The following is a 14,894-nucleotide window of genomic DNA, read 5'->3' as shown; positions in this document are numbered from 1 at the left end:
TAGTTTCACCTTTAAAGTTGAATTACTGGAAAAAAAAAAAATTTCTCTATAGTCTATTTTTTCATTTCAGTAATTTAACTTAAAAGGTGAAACTAATACTGTATATTCCTCCGTATAAGACTACTTTTTAACCCTTGAAAATCTTCTGAAAAGTTGGGGGTCGTCTTATACGCCGGGCGTCATTGATGCCGGGTGATACGCCCTATCCTGTTACCGCCTCTCAGATCTCCCTGTTGAGGGAGCGCAATCTATTCTTCCATACCGCTCTGATAAACAGGTAGACAAGGAGAGCTGACCAGTCTACTTAACGAGAGTTGACCAATGCAACAAGTCAATTGACTATATACTGTTATATACTGGGTAACACATACAGTACAGCACCAGTATCTGTTCATACACAGCACCAGTACATGATTTTTTTATTTTAATTTTAATTTGGTGTGCGTTGGAAGAGGGGTAGTCTTATATGGAGAGTATATCCCAAACTCTATATTTTAACTGGAAAAGTTGGGGGGTCGTCTTATACGCCGGAATATACGGTATATGAAAAAGGAAACCAATGCAAGTGTTTTGGATTAATTAGCTGATTAGAGTGTAACACTTTGAACCTGGAATATTGAACCTTTTCAGTTTCACAATATTCACTAATGGTATAAAAGTTTTATTTTGGGGTTCTCATAAGCTGTAAGCCATAATCATCAAAATTATAACAAACAAAGGCTTGAAATTGCGCACTTTGCATGCAGTGAGTCTATTTCATGTATTTGTTTCATCTTAAGTTGAATTAATGAAATACTTTTGCAGGATATTCTAATTCTTCAAGTTTCACCTGTATACTGCTGTTTTCTCTGGTCAGGGTCTGTTCAGTAGATCACTTTGGTCTGGGTGGGGTTATACTATTGATTGCTTTGGTCTGGGCCCATTCAATAGATTGCTTTGGTCTGGGCGGGGTTATACATTAGATGGCTTTGGCCTCAGTCTGTTCAGTAGATTTGCTCTGGTCTGGGTGGGGTTTTACTGTTGATTGCTTTGGTCTGGGCCCATTCAATAGATTGCTTTGGTCTGGGCGGGGTTATACATTAGATGGCTTTGGCCTCAGTCTGTTCAGAAGATTTGCTCTGGTCTGGGTGGGGTTATACTGTTGATTGCTTTGATCTGGGCCTGTTCAGTAGATTTGCTCTGGTCTGGGTGGGGTTATACTGTTGATTGCTTTGGTCTGAGCCTGTTCAGTAGATTTGCTCTGTTCTGGGTGGGGTTATACTGTTGATTGCTTTGATCTGGGCCTGTTCAGTAGATTTGCTCTGTTCTGGGTGGGGTTATACTGTTGATTGCTTTGGTCTGAGCCTGTTCAGTAGATTTGCTCTGTTCTGGGTGGGGTTATACTGTTGATTGCTTTGGTCTGAGCCTGTTCAGTAGATTTGCTTTGGTCTGGGTGGGGTTATACTGTTGATTGCTTTGATCTGGGCCTGTTCAGTAGATTTGCTCTGTTCTGGGTGGGGTTATACTGTTGATTGCTTTGGTCTGAGCCTGTTCAGTAGATTTGCTTTGGTCTGGGTGGGGTTATACTGTTGATTGCTTTGATCTGGGCCTGTTCAGTGGATTTGCTCTGTTCTGGGTGGGGTTATACTGTTGATTGCTTTGGTCTGAGCCTGTTCAGTAGATTTGCTTTGGTCTGGGTGGGGTTATACTGTTGATTGCTTTGATCTGGGCCTGTTCAGTAGATTTGCTCTGTTCTGGGTGGGGTTATACTGTTGATTGCTTTGGTCTGAGCCTGTTCAGTAGATTTGCTTTGGTCTGGGTGGGGTTATACTGTTGATTGCTTTGATCTGGGCCTGTTCAGTAGATTTGCTCTGTTCTGGGTGGGGTTATACTGTTGATTGCTTTGGTCTGAGCCTGTTCAGTAGATTTGCTCTGTTCTGGGTGGGGTTATACTGTTGATTGCTTTGGTCTGGTCTAGGCCTGTTCAGCAGATCACTTCGGTCTGGTGTGGCATGGAAATGAATTGTGGAATTTATAGTGAACTGGAGAGGATTATCTGTGAAGTTTGTCTTCCTTCGGAGTCTGAGGGTCGTTCAATGTCAGCTTGGCCCAGTCACTCTGTATGGGGGAAATGTTCTTTAATCTGTAATGAATTTGTAGCTGCATTAATAATTCTGCAAATATTGATATAAAAATCAATTCAGGCTCCTTCCCTGAGCTCACGTGTCCAGAATAATGGAAGGATTCGCGGGGAGGCCGCAGAGCTCAGACGTCTCTCAGCAGGAGCTCCGTAAACGGCTGCAGAACATGGAGGACTCACTCACTCCTATACACTCGAAAGATGAGGGGGAGGGGGGCGGTTGGGGCTGAGGCTCCATGCAGTGGCAAGTGATTGTTTTAGTGCTCTTTAGGCAATAGGCCCCCACAGCTTGTGACCAAGGCCTTGATTCAGTTAAAGTGGATCTGAACTCTTGCACAGCATACAAGGAAAACATAACAGAAATGCACCCTGTATGTATTTAGAGAGTTTAGCCTGTTCAATTCCCCCTCATTTGTGTTTAATCTCAAGTTGTAATTTGATCTCTCCCCTGTGCCACATGACTGCCTATGTCAGATACAGATAAGCAGATACGCCCATTTGACAGCACAGGCTGTAAACAATATGTCTGCTTCCATGAATCAGGAAGTAGAAACTGTGCAGATTTATTGCTGTATTTGTATCGGCTGTAACAAAGAAATGTTTTTCATTCAAAGGTTATTATGCTGTTGTGTATCTTCTAGAGCAGAGAGGAGTTCTGAGTTCAGCTCCACTTTAACCTCCCCGGCGTTCTATTGAGATCGCCAGGGCGGCTGCGGAAGGGTTTTTTTTTTTTTTAAATCCCACTAGAGGGCGCTCCTGTTGCATATTTCTGATCGCGTCCGGCGATCAGAAGTAACAAGAAGGGCCGCGATGACGTCAGCCGCCTCCGATCCAGTCCTTAGCGCTGGCCGGAACTGATTGGTCCGGCTGCGCAGGGCTCGGGCGGCTGGGGGGACCCTTTTTCGCCGCTGCTCGCGGCGGATCGCCGCTGAGCGGCGGCGATCAGGCAGCACACGCGGCTGGCAAAGTGCCGGCTGCGTGTGCTGCTTTTTATTTGATAAAAATCGGCCCAGCAGGGCCTGAGCGGTGACCTCCGGCGGTGATGGATGAGCTGAGCTCCTCCATACCGCTCAGTAGGTTAATATCATCACACCAGTGTTCTCCTCAGAATTTTTTTCCAACTGGGTGGCATGAAATGGTAGCTGGGTGGCATCAAAAATTTGCCAGATGGGGCGAGATGAGAATGCAGGGCCGATGCTTTTCTGCACAACTTTGCTTACAGCAGAGGAGGAGATGAGCCGATAACAGCCGGGTGCTCACCAAAACTAGCCGGGGGGAGCACCCGTCTAAAAGAGCCTGGGGAGAACGCTGCACACACACAGCAATATTAATGTAGCGAGCACGCAAAACGCAACCACAGTACTCCAGTAGCACGGCTGCTACAAGGGTAACGCACGGGTTACCGTAGTAGCAGCCACCAGGGATGGGCTCAAATTCGAATTCGGGTGAATCCGGATAGTTGCTATCCAGATTTCACCCACTTACCTGTGTGGGGTGGGCAAGTTTACCTATCTGATGTCTTCTTTGGTCCGTCCCTCAGCACCTCCCACGATGCGGTCCATGCGCATCACGTGAGTACAAACACTTCCTCCTTCAACCCGGAAGGAGGAGCTGTATGTAATCATGTGACCGCTGCGTGGACCGCATCGTGGGAGGCGCCAAGGGACGGACCGAAGAAGACGTCAGATAGCAGTGTTCTCCCCACAATTTTTTTCCAGCCGGGTGGCATGAAAAAGTAGCCAGGTGGGGCGAGATGAGAGAATGCAGGGCCGGTGCTTCTGTGTGCAACTCTGCTCACTGCATAGGAGGAGGTGAGCCGATGACAGCCGGGTGCTGACCAAAACTAGCCGGGTGGAGCACCCGGCTAAAAGAGCCTGGGGAGAACACTGAGATAGGTAAGCTTGCCCACCCCACACAGGTAACTGGGTGAAATCCGGATAGCAACTATCCAGACTCACCCGAATTCGAATTTAAACCCATCCCTGACAGCCACACTACTGGAGTACCACGATTGCGCTACGAGCGCAACGTGCGGTAATTACACACGTATGCTAGGGTAACATTACCATGCAGTAATATTAACGCAATTTGATGAATCAAGGCCCAAAGCAGCATAAGGAACCCCCCATGTCAGGACTGCCGCTAAGGGACACGATTTCTTGTGGCCATGTGGGGGTGCAATTAACAGTGATGAGAGGAGACAGAAGGTCCTAGCTAATAAGGGAGACTCCTGATAGGTTGTTATATATTAAGCTACGTACCCACTGAAGGATAGATCGAGTAAATCTCGTAACAAAACGATCGTACCAAGATCTGTCTTTCTAAATATCCCCCAAGACGTGATGTGCCGACGAGCAATACAGAAAACAATCTCATCGTTAAATGATGTGGAACGTGCCACAAGCGCCGTAGACTTTGCGGACATATCTTTTAATAATCATTCATAGCGCTGTACAGAATTATGCCAATGTGATCCGTCATGACAGTTCTTATCACAAAAGAATAACCTCTTATTGATTGTCTAAATATGTTGTTTGTTACATATTTTCCGGCCGTTTTCGGACACCCCCCCCCCCCCCCCCCCCTCCACTTTGCTGTGAAATCACAGGCAGCATTATTGGAGTGATTGCGCCAGTGATCACAACTCTCTTCTGACTCCCTGTACAAAAGCGATTTTGTAGTGATTTTACTATTCAGAACAGTATAAAAACAATGGAAATTGCAATCGCTGTACAAATCGCTATCATTAGACTGAAAAGCACTTTGAGGCCTCGTTCACAGTGGGGATCGAAAAGCGCTGGCTTAATCGCTAGCGCTTTGCGATGGAGACTTTTTTCTTTTTTTGCATAGTCCTTACAGGACAGTTTTGTGATTTTTTATTTTTTTTTTTGACTGACTGTGGGTCACTTTTTTATTGTGATCGCTGTAAAATCACAAAAAACAGGCCGCATGCACCACATTTTCGGTTTCCTCCAGTCGTCGGCGATCGCGGCAGTGAGATCACTACCATATACTTATCCTATCGCTTTTCAAAGCGCTAGCAATCGCTGGTGATTCCGAAATCTGCGGAAAATGCCTGCAAATCGCCCCGGGGTGAATGGGCCCAAATTCACCAGAAATCGCTCTAAAAAAACGCTGCTAAAATCGCTGCAAAAAGCACTTAGCAATTGCTATTACTAGTGGGCCCAGTACTTACAGCTCTTTATCTAGTTTTTTTATCATGTTTTTTATAGAACACTAACATTATTGTTATCGCTACACATGTATACGGCAATGACGTTACTCACCTGTATTATTATTATTACACATGTATATAGTGCTGCCACATTATTACTATTGCTATTATTATTAATTGATTGATGCTGCACTGACACATTATTACCATTACTATTATTATTAATTGATTGATGCGGCACTGACACATTAATAGTATTACAGAGTCACACAGCGCTGACATGTTACTTTTATCGCTTCCACTTAATTATAGTGTTATAGCCACGTTATCACCGGTTATTATTATTATTTTTACATTTATGTAGCATTGGCTCATTATTATAAATCTGTAGAGCACGACACATCATTATTCTAATTATGGTTATTAGAATTATTATGTATTTATATAGAGCTGGCGCATCGTTGTCATTATTCCAAATTTGTATAGTTCTGACACATTTTTATAATAATAATAATTATTATTATTATTGTTGTTATTAATAACACTGAAAAGTAATCATCATATATTTACATACAGCAGATTTATTATTATTTCAATACACATTTACTGCATATACCAATAGTGCTTTCCTATCACTATCTATAGAGCAGGATCATCCACTAGGCAATGTAGGCAGGTGCCTGGGGCCTAGTGGGGGTTGAGGGGCCCACCAGCCACTTTCTCTGAGCTCCCTTTATTTCAGATTACCACAAGGGGGCATCAAATTAACTACCTTTCCTAGAGCTCCATTACATCTTAATCCATCTCTGCCTATCTGCCTATCAGTGGGTGACAATAGAATGTTCCCACCACAGTCTGGACACAATTTCCTAACCGGAAGCTATCCGTATGTTTTTTGGGATGTGGGAGGAAACCGGGGTGTCTGGAGGAAACCCAGGGAGAATATACAAACTCCATGCAGATAGTGTTTAGGTCAGGAGTGTCAAACTCAAATACAAAGTGGGCCGAAATTGAACTCTGGGACCAAACCAGGGGCCAATCTCAATGTCTGGTACCCCTCCCTCCCCTATACAGTTGCCTGGTGTCTAGTGGCCCCCCTCCTTCCCCTATACAGATCCCTGGTGTCTATTGGCCCCCCTTCTTCCCCTATACAATTCCCTGCTTTCCCTCTCCCCATATGATATGATGATCTAAGGATTACCCGCCAATATAGTTTCTGTGGTGGTTTAAAGTGGGCCAAACATAACACAAAGTGGGGAAACCACCTGAGGGCCAATCGAATGGCTCAGAGGGCCAGATTTGGCCCACGGGCCGGAGTTTGACACATATGGTTTAGGTCAAGCCTGGAACCTGTGACTCCAGTGCTGCAAGGCCACCAATATTGGTGGTGAGCTCACCGTTCCGGGTGGGGGAGGGACAGTGTCTTCAGTATATGGTTAGCCGTGAAGGGTGTACCATGAGTTTAGCGCCCTCTAGGGGATTCACTACTGGGCTGCATGAGTTCAGTCTTCAGGGTGGAAAGTAGGGGGACATTAAAGTATCCTAGAAAAGAACCTCTGGTTGAGGCCTGGAACCCACTACAAATCGCTAGCGTTTTTAATTAGCGTTTTGTAAGAGATTTCACGTTTTCTGGCGATTTTGGGAGCGGTTTTAAAAAGTGTAAACTTTTTGGCAGCGATTGTGATAGCGATTTTAATTCTGAGTGGTTCTTTCAAATTATTAGAATATATATTTTTATACAGTTTGCAGTCATTTAAAATTGCACACAAATTGCTATGTGTAGCGATTCATGAGCGATTTGCCAGCGCTTCAATACTTTAGGGCCTTTATCCACTACACAGCTAAATCGCTAGGGTCGTTACTTTATCATAGACGTCATGCAAAGTATTTTCCACTATAGTGATTCGATTTGCAAATTGCAATTACTTTCTGGAGCGATTTTAAGAGGAATGATGCAATGCAATTAAAAAAATCGCAATAGCATAACAAAATTAATGAAATATCGCGAGTGTTTGTGATTAGTGATTGCGCTCCTATGTAAGGGCCCTTTTCCATTAGCAAACACTCCCAAAATGATGCATGTCCTGCGATTGCGATTTTGCTAGTCGCAATCGCTACTGTGGAATTTGTTAGGGCTGGTGCACACCAAGAGCGCTTCTAAACGCTTTTTAAAAGGCTTGCGCTTCAAAAAGCGCTTGGCTGATGTATTTGAATGGGATGGATCACACTAGAGTGATGTGATTTTTTTCCCAAACGCAAACGCGGGTTGTGCAGCATTTCTACGCTTTTCTGAAGGCGATTCAGCCTCAATGTTAAGTATAGAAAAGTGGAAAATCGCTCTGAAAAGCGCTAGATCACAGCGATTTTTCAAGCTTTTTTGTTACTGAAGCTGTTCAGCTACAGCTCTACTGTAACAAAAGATAAAAAACGCTACACCAAAAATCGTTAGGCATACTTAGAAAATCGGCATGGAACACATGCCTAGAATCGCCTAGAAAAATCACTTCAAAAAGCGCTGAGCGTTTGCTTTTACGCTAGAGCTTTTTGGTGTACACCGGCCCTTACATTTATTTACATTGGCAGAGTGTTTAGGAAAAGCGATAGCGATTTAAAACGCTCCCTAAACGCTCTAAAAAGTGCTCTAGTGGATTCCAGGCCTAAAAAATGGATACTTACCTAAAAGGAGGACGCCTCTGGATCCTGTAGAGGCTTCCCACGCCACCAGTGCTGCTTGCAGAGCCTCGGAAGAAATCCAGCTAGAGCTTGCTTAATTTCAGATCCTCCTCTTCATGCACGAGTCTGGCCACGCCCACGCACCATACTACAGAGCCGCTTGTGCATGAAGGGGAGCACAGTCTTGATCTTCCCAGGGAGCGGTGGTAGGGGCGAGGACGACACAGGAAGCTTCTGGAGGAGGGGCTTCCTTCTTATTAGGTAAGTATCTGATTTTTGACCCGAGGTTCACTTTAAAATTAACTTTGCTTAAAAATGTATGTAGCAACTACTGGGTTTGTTTACCATCCACGGAGAGAGGAGTTTGAAGTTCATGTCTAGTGGAAGGCCGACAGCGATTACAGACCAGCCTATCATGATAGCGATATCACCATTTCTGATCTTGTACACACACCCCAATATATGCAAAGTAATACTCACTTAAAGTCAATGTTACCCGTCCTAAAAAAACAAGTCAGATACTCACTTAACCACCCTGGCGTTCTATTGTTTGCGCCAGGGTGGATACGCAGCATTATTTTTTGAATATTTTTTTTTTAAATCATGTAGCTAGCCTAGCTCCCACCCCTCCGATCGCCGCCGGCGCTATTACCCATAAGGAAATCTCGTTCTGAACGGGATTTCCTTTAGGGCTTCCCCTGTCGCCATGACGACGATCGCGATGACGTCATCGTTGTCGTGACGTCAGACGGAGTTCTGATCCACCCCTCAGCGCTGCTTGGCACTGATTGGCCAGGCTGCGCAGGGTTCTCGGGGGGGGGGGGGGGGGGGGGCGTGTTACGCGGCAGGTAGCGGCGCATCAGCGGTAAGCGGTGGCAATCGACCCCAACATGCAGCAAGCACTTGATTTTTTTAAAAAAATATGAAAATCGGCCCAGCGGGGCCTGAGCGGCTCCCTCCGGCGATCATGCCTCGTCCATACATACAAGGAGGTTAAGGAGAGGAAAGGCTGAGGGAAGGCTCTGAGTCCTAATGAGACTTCCCTCTCCCGGGTGCCCGGTCCCGCTCACGATCCCCCATAGCAGCATTCGACCGGGGGATTTGAACAGAGGATCCTGAGGTGCACGGAGGGCACCGGGAGAGGAGAGGAAAGGCTCATTAGGACTTAGAGCCTTCCCTCTCCTGAGGTGAGTATCTGACTTTTGTTTTTTTAGGACAGGTAACAATGGCTTTAAAACTGAGCCAGTCAACGCCCAGTGACTGCTGATCAATTAGCCACCAGCTGATAAATTAAAGTTCATTTTTGGAAAAGAAAAATATTTTTAGTTAGTAGTTTTGTATAGTCTAGTAGGAAGGCATGAACTCTTGAGTTTTTATTGCTCTCCTGTGTTCCCAACCATGAGAATTTTCATCACTTCCTATGTAGACAGGAAGTGGAGATCTGTCTCCAACAGTGACAAAGGGGTCAATTCATAAAGCATTACCGCATTCAGTAATGCAGACAACAGCTGACTTTACTGAGAACTTAGCAAAATGTCAATTCATAAACCCTGTTACCGCATGAAAAGCTACAATTACCGAGCAGTGTGGTAAATTACCGACTTGTGCGGTAATTACCTCAACACTTGTCAGTATATGTAATTTCATAAAGCAGACAACAAGCGGTAAAGGCACAAAGCATTACTGTCTGCTTTGAAGTGGCAAAAAGAATGCGGAGAGTAGACTGTGGGAGCGTGACTCACAAGCAGAAGCAGAGGCAGCTGTGACTGACAGGAGCAGAGAGCCAATAGAAACAGCCCCTGTTTTCCTGCAAGTTTGAATGATGGAATCTGATAGGACCCACAGCCTTTGGGACAATCTTTTAGACAGCAGCAGAGCGAGATCGGAACAAGCAAGGCATCGCCTGAATACCTTATGGTGCCCATACATGAGTCAACAAAAACGTTCGATTTTCCCATTTTTTCGATGTAAATGATCGAATCGAATGAAAGTAGAAAATATTTTTTTTTTCGATCAAGAAATTCAAACAATTATCCCGTTTTTTTTTTTAAAAAAATCTGATCGGACATGATGGAAAAATCTGCATATTCGATCTAACGGAATAATCAAACTAAATTCTCGAATCGAAAAAAAAAAGGATAAATTGTACCATGTATGGCCACCTGTAGACTGTGTCTGGTTTAACCTCTTGAGTTCCTGTTAGAAGCTAGAGGGGAAAATCACCCAAGCAGGGTATCTGTAAAGTTTCTTGGAAGTTAATCTAATGGTGGCCATACATGGTACAATTAAAACATTCGATTATCCCGTTTATTCGATCTAAATGATCGAATCGAATGAAAGTTGAAAATATTTTTTTTTTCGATCAAGAAATTCGAACGATTATCCCGTTTTTTCGAGAAACATCTGATCAAACATGCTGGAAAAATCTTTATATTCGATCTAACGGAATAATCGAACAAAATTATCTAATCGAAAAAAAATGAAAAATTGTACCATGTATGGCCACCCTAAGATGTGGCAATTAAATAGAATGTTAATGGTGGCCATACACGGTACAATAAAAACTTTCGATTTTCCCGTTTATTCGATCTAAATGATCGAATTGAATAAAAGTTGAAAATATTTTTTTTTTTCGATCAAGAAATTCGAACGATTATCCCGTTTTTTCGGGAAAAATGATCGGACATGCTGGAAAAATCTTTATATTCGATCTAATGGAATAATCGAACTAAATTATCTAATTGAAAAATTGTACCATGTATGGCCACCATAAGAAAGACTAATAGACAGATTCAGAGCAGAGCGGAATTGACCCCAGAGACTGCAAGAAATTCAAGAGTTAAGAATAACGCCCAAAAAGGTTTTATTGCTGTCTCTTTTCCTTACATCCCCCCCAAGCGACTTCCAGCCTTCATATGAAAGTAAACCCAGGGCATACCTCGGCCAAAAAACCCCCCAGATATTTACCCCATAGAGGGTATCGGGATGCCTCCAGAGCCTTCAGAGGATTCCCATGTGCTCCTTGCTCCTACCGCCAATGCCTGAGACCCTCTTGAAGTTTATAGACACACTGCTTTTCATGCCCAGGCCTGGTTGTATGGTGCCTACGTAGCAGTAGCACCAGGCCACGCTGATACGTGAAAAGGAGCCTGGTCCCCATCACAAATCTAACATGTTCCATACATGGAAATGGTAGGGGCCAGGAGGACCTGGTGAGCTTCTGCAGGATCCAGAGGGCTTCCCTCTTAGGTCAGTATTTTTTTCCTATTATTGTTGCCTTGGGTACATTTATAGCTACAAATCTCCACTGAGGTCTCAGAGAGCGGAAGGGAGGGGAGAATGGTGACAGCAGTAATACCGCAAAACATTTCTTACCCCATTTACACGGTTAAAAAATAAAATGGAAATAAAAAACAGCTTCTGGGCTTTGTTGGCTGATATTAAAAAAAACACAGAAAACCATATGAATTTCTAGATCTTAACTGCTGGAACTGCCGTGTGCATCATACGGGTCAATTACATGTTCATACACTATTATGCCCCCTCCCCCAGCTCTGCAGGCAGGATGAGGGTTTGGTATTGGTACGGTGTATTGATGGATATTATTTGGGTAATTCACTGGAAAGTAATTTCAGCCATCTCAAAGATATCCACAAGTCACAAGAAGGCCAGCAGTTTCTAATGTGACCAATCCGTGCTTTCAGCTTTGGTGTCTCAAGGCTTACTGGTTCACACCATTTGCATCCAACACACCATCCAGTTATCAGTGCCACAATTTCTGGCCATTGATTGAACATCAATGGACCATTTATAGCAGGGATGTCCACCTCCAGTTCTCAAGGGCCATATCCACGCCAGTGTTTAGGATGGACAGAGAAATGGAGAAGTGAGCTCTACTCAATGAGCCACACCTTTCCTGATGAGACCCATCAATTCATTTGAGCTGTGCCAAAAATGTCTGAGAACCTCGGCCCCTGAGGACTGGAGTTGGACGTCCATGAATTATAGCCTGGGGGTCACAGAACAAACAATGCATTCGATTGTCTGCTGACCAGAGGCCCACGCCCATGCAGTGATGCCTCCTCTAGCTCAGTGTATATTTTTATATCAGCTTCAGTGCTCTGAAGAACTTCTATTTCCTGTTCACAGTGTTAACGTGGATGGTGAAGTCGTGGTTTGTGATGAGGTGCCCTGCTGATGGCGTACTGCAATTTTGTCATTGTTTTAGCTACCCATCATGTGCTGCCATTTATTCCAGTGTGTTTTGCCAGAGCCCATAAAATGCCACATCATATATCTGCCTCTCACTTCTACAACAGCTCTTCTACTGTCGGCCGAGTGACCATCAGATGTAAATTTTAACTGGATGATTCTGCAATAAAGAGATGATGTAGAGATGAGACATAGAACCACATCATGGACCTAGGGCTTATGTAGAGTCTGGTAACCATATAGACACACAATGTAGAGCGTTCTGAAGATGTAGGGCTTGGTGCCTCGGTAGAGGTCATGATGTGCAGGGGACAATGAAAAGTCAAGTCACATTTAATACAGAGCTAAGGCTGATGTAGATTCTGGTGTATTTATAGAGTTTATTGTCTGTATAGACACAGGGGGTGACTTAGGGTTTGTTGATAGTATAGACACAGGAACTCATGTAGGACTTGAGAGTACCCAAGCAGCTCAGAGTGACCCCAAACCACTAGGAAAGTACTGAGGACTAAAAGTGTTAGGCTTGTTGACCATATACATACAGGTGATGATGTAAGTATTAGTGATGGTATAGACATTGGAGAGGATGTAGGGTTTGGTGACTGTATAGACACACTGGGCCATATGCAATTCACTTTTTCACCTGAGTTTTCTCCTAGGAGATAATTTTTCATCTTCGATTTAAAATAACTTTTCAGTACTTTTCAACTAAAAAAGTACCAAAAAGTTAATTATAAAGTACTATCTAAATTATTTAGAGTATTTTCTTTCTGGTGGCTTAAAATGCATTTTATTGACACGTTTAAAATTATCACCTAGGAGAAAACTCAGGTGAAAAAGTGAATTGCATATGGGCCACAGTTTGTTGATGGTATAGACACAGATGATGATGTGGGGTTTGGTAAAGAGACACAGGTGATAACGTAGGGCTTGATGACCATGTAGACACAGGTGATGCTGTAGAGTTTGATGGTTTGGTGATGGTATAGACACCGATAACTATGTAGGGTTTGGTGATGGTATATACACAGATGATGATGTAGGGTTTGGTGATGGTATAGACACCGATAACGATGTAGGGTTTGGTGATGTTATAGGTACAGATGGTGATGATGTAGGATTTGGTGATGTTATAGGTACAGATGGTGATGATGTAGGATTTGGTGATGGTATAGATACCAAAAACAAAGCAGGGTTTAGTGCCGGTATAAACATAGATAAAGTTAGAAGGCATGGAGACTATATAGACACTGAGGACGATGTAGTGGTGATGGTGTAGGTTTGGTGATGGTATAAACACAGATGACAATGTAGGGTTTGGTGACATATTAGACCCAGATGTCAATGTTGTGGTGGGTGGTATAGACATAGATGACTGAATAGACAGAATTGATGATGTAGGGCTTGACGATTATGCAAGGTTCAGTAAATATATAGAGACCGATGATGATGTACGGCGTGACTGTGTGTAGTTTGGTTAAAAAACAGGGTTAGTTTGGTGACTAGACAGAAGTTATGCTGTAGGGTTTGATGACTGCATAGACAACGATGATGATGTAGGGATTGGTGAGGATGCAAGGCTCAGTGACTCTATAGATACCAATGACGATGTTGGCCGTGTTGATCATATAGGAAAAGGTAGCTGTGTAGGACCTAATGACAATATACAGATTGGCGACTAGAGAGGAGGTAATATAGAGCAGAGCTTCCCAACCCTGTCCTCAAGTTCCACCAACAGTACCGACCTCTGTGGATTTCCACAAAACATGCAATCAGCTCTGCTGAGGCACCAATTAGCCCACCTGTGAATGTCTGCAGTTTCCGGCAAAACATGTACAAGTTGGTGGTACTTGAGGACAGGGTTGGGAAGCCCCGATGAAGAGGAAGATGACCAAGTATTATCAGGTGACACTCAGGGTTGGGAAGCCCTGAGTAGAGTCATGTGACAACATGAAACCTGGTGCTAATATTTGGTCCACGTTGCTGTGGATGAAGCCTGACTGAACCACAATCCTCAGAGTGGACATGCAGAGCATCTCATTCAGCTTAGAGAGTTTTGGGGTGTCCAGTCCAGGCTGTTACTCGAGCCGAATTCAGCTAGTGTTTTCACTCTTATTTGCATGAGAGATGTCTGTAGATGGTGTCTGTTCAGCTGTTGTTGAACTACAGTTCTCAGCATGCCTCTGAGTTCCACAACCGCTGAGGAGCGCCGAGCCCGAATCTCGCTGTATCGTTGTGTGCAGCCATGCCTCTGACATGACTTCATTTTCATTTTTCTTTTGCTGCTCATAGTTTTTGTTTTTTCATTGCTTTCTTTTTGTTCTGGTTGTATGTTTCGTTGTAGGCCCTTTCACCCGTGAACCCCAATGCTCTGGACCGCACGGCGGCTTGGCTCTTGAATATGAATATGATGTTAGAAGATGAGAGCGCTGAGTCAGAGTTCAAGCACAGGGATAATATGAGGAATAAGGAGGAGATGGCCCAAATAGAAAAGGTAACCTCAACCTGGGGGGAGTAAGAGAAGCAAGGGGACCCCCCTTCTGTCTATCCCTCCCCCACCACCCTACATGTAGAAAGGGTAGAGGAGCAAGTATTTGGAAACACAGTTTAGGGGCACAGATTGATGTTTAGGAGGAGGTCTCACCTTGAGATGGTCAATGAGATGGAAACAATTCTGGCTTCCATGCAACGTGTATGTGGCCTGGGAATGGGCCA

The 14,894-nt window shown here is 44.1% G+C and overlaps 1 protein-coding gene across 15 annotated transcripts in view; it reads left to right on the top strand.

Annotated features, from left to right (window-relative positions):
* The window catches only part of DAB2IP (DAB2 interacting protein), a 974,997-nt gene that overhangs the window by 908,718 nt on the left and 51,385 nt on the right, over nt 1-14,894 (top strand). For 14 of the 15 annotated variants that reach the window (XM_068249028.1, XM_068249025.1, XM_068249024.1 and 11 more), the window contains one exon: nt 14,524-14,673. The exons of the other annotated variant lie outside the window; for it this stretch is intronic. In XM_068249028.1, the coding sequence (XP_068105129.1) occupies nt 14,524-14,673 (150 nt within the window). The remainder of the gene's footprint in view (nt 1-14,523; nt 14,674-14,894) is intronic. 15 annotated transcript variants of the gene reach the window in all.

This window comes from Hyperolius riggenbachi, chromosome 8, assembly GCF_040937935.1.
Source record: "Hyperolius riggenbachi isolate aHypRig1 chromosome 8, aHypRig1.pri, whole genome shotgun sequence".
Lineage (NCBI taxonomy): Eukaryota > Metazoa > Chordata > Amphibia > Anura > Hyperoliidae > Hyperolius > Hyperolius riggenbachi.
The sequence above is the reverse complement of the archived record's forward strand: the minus strand, read 5'-3'. Positions and strand labels throughout refer to the sequence as shown.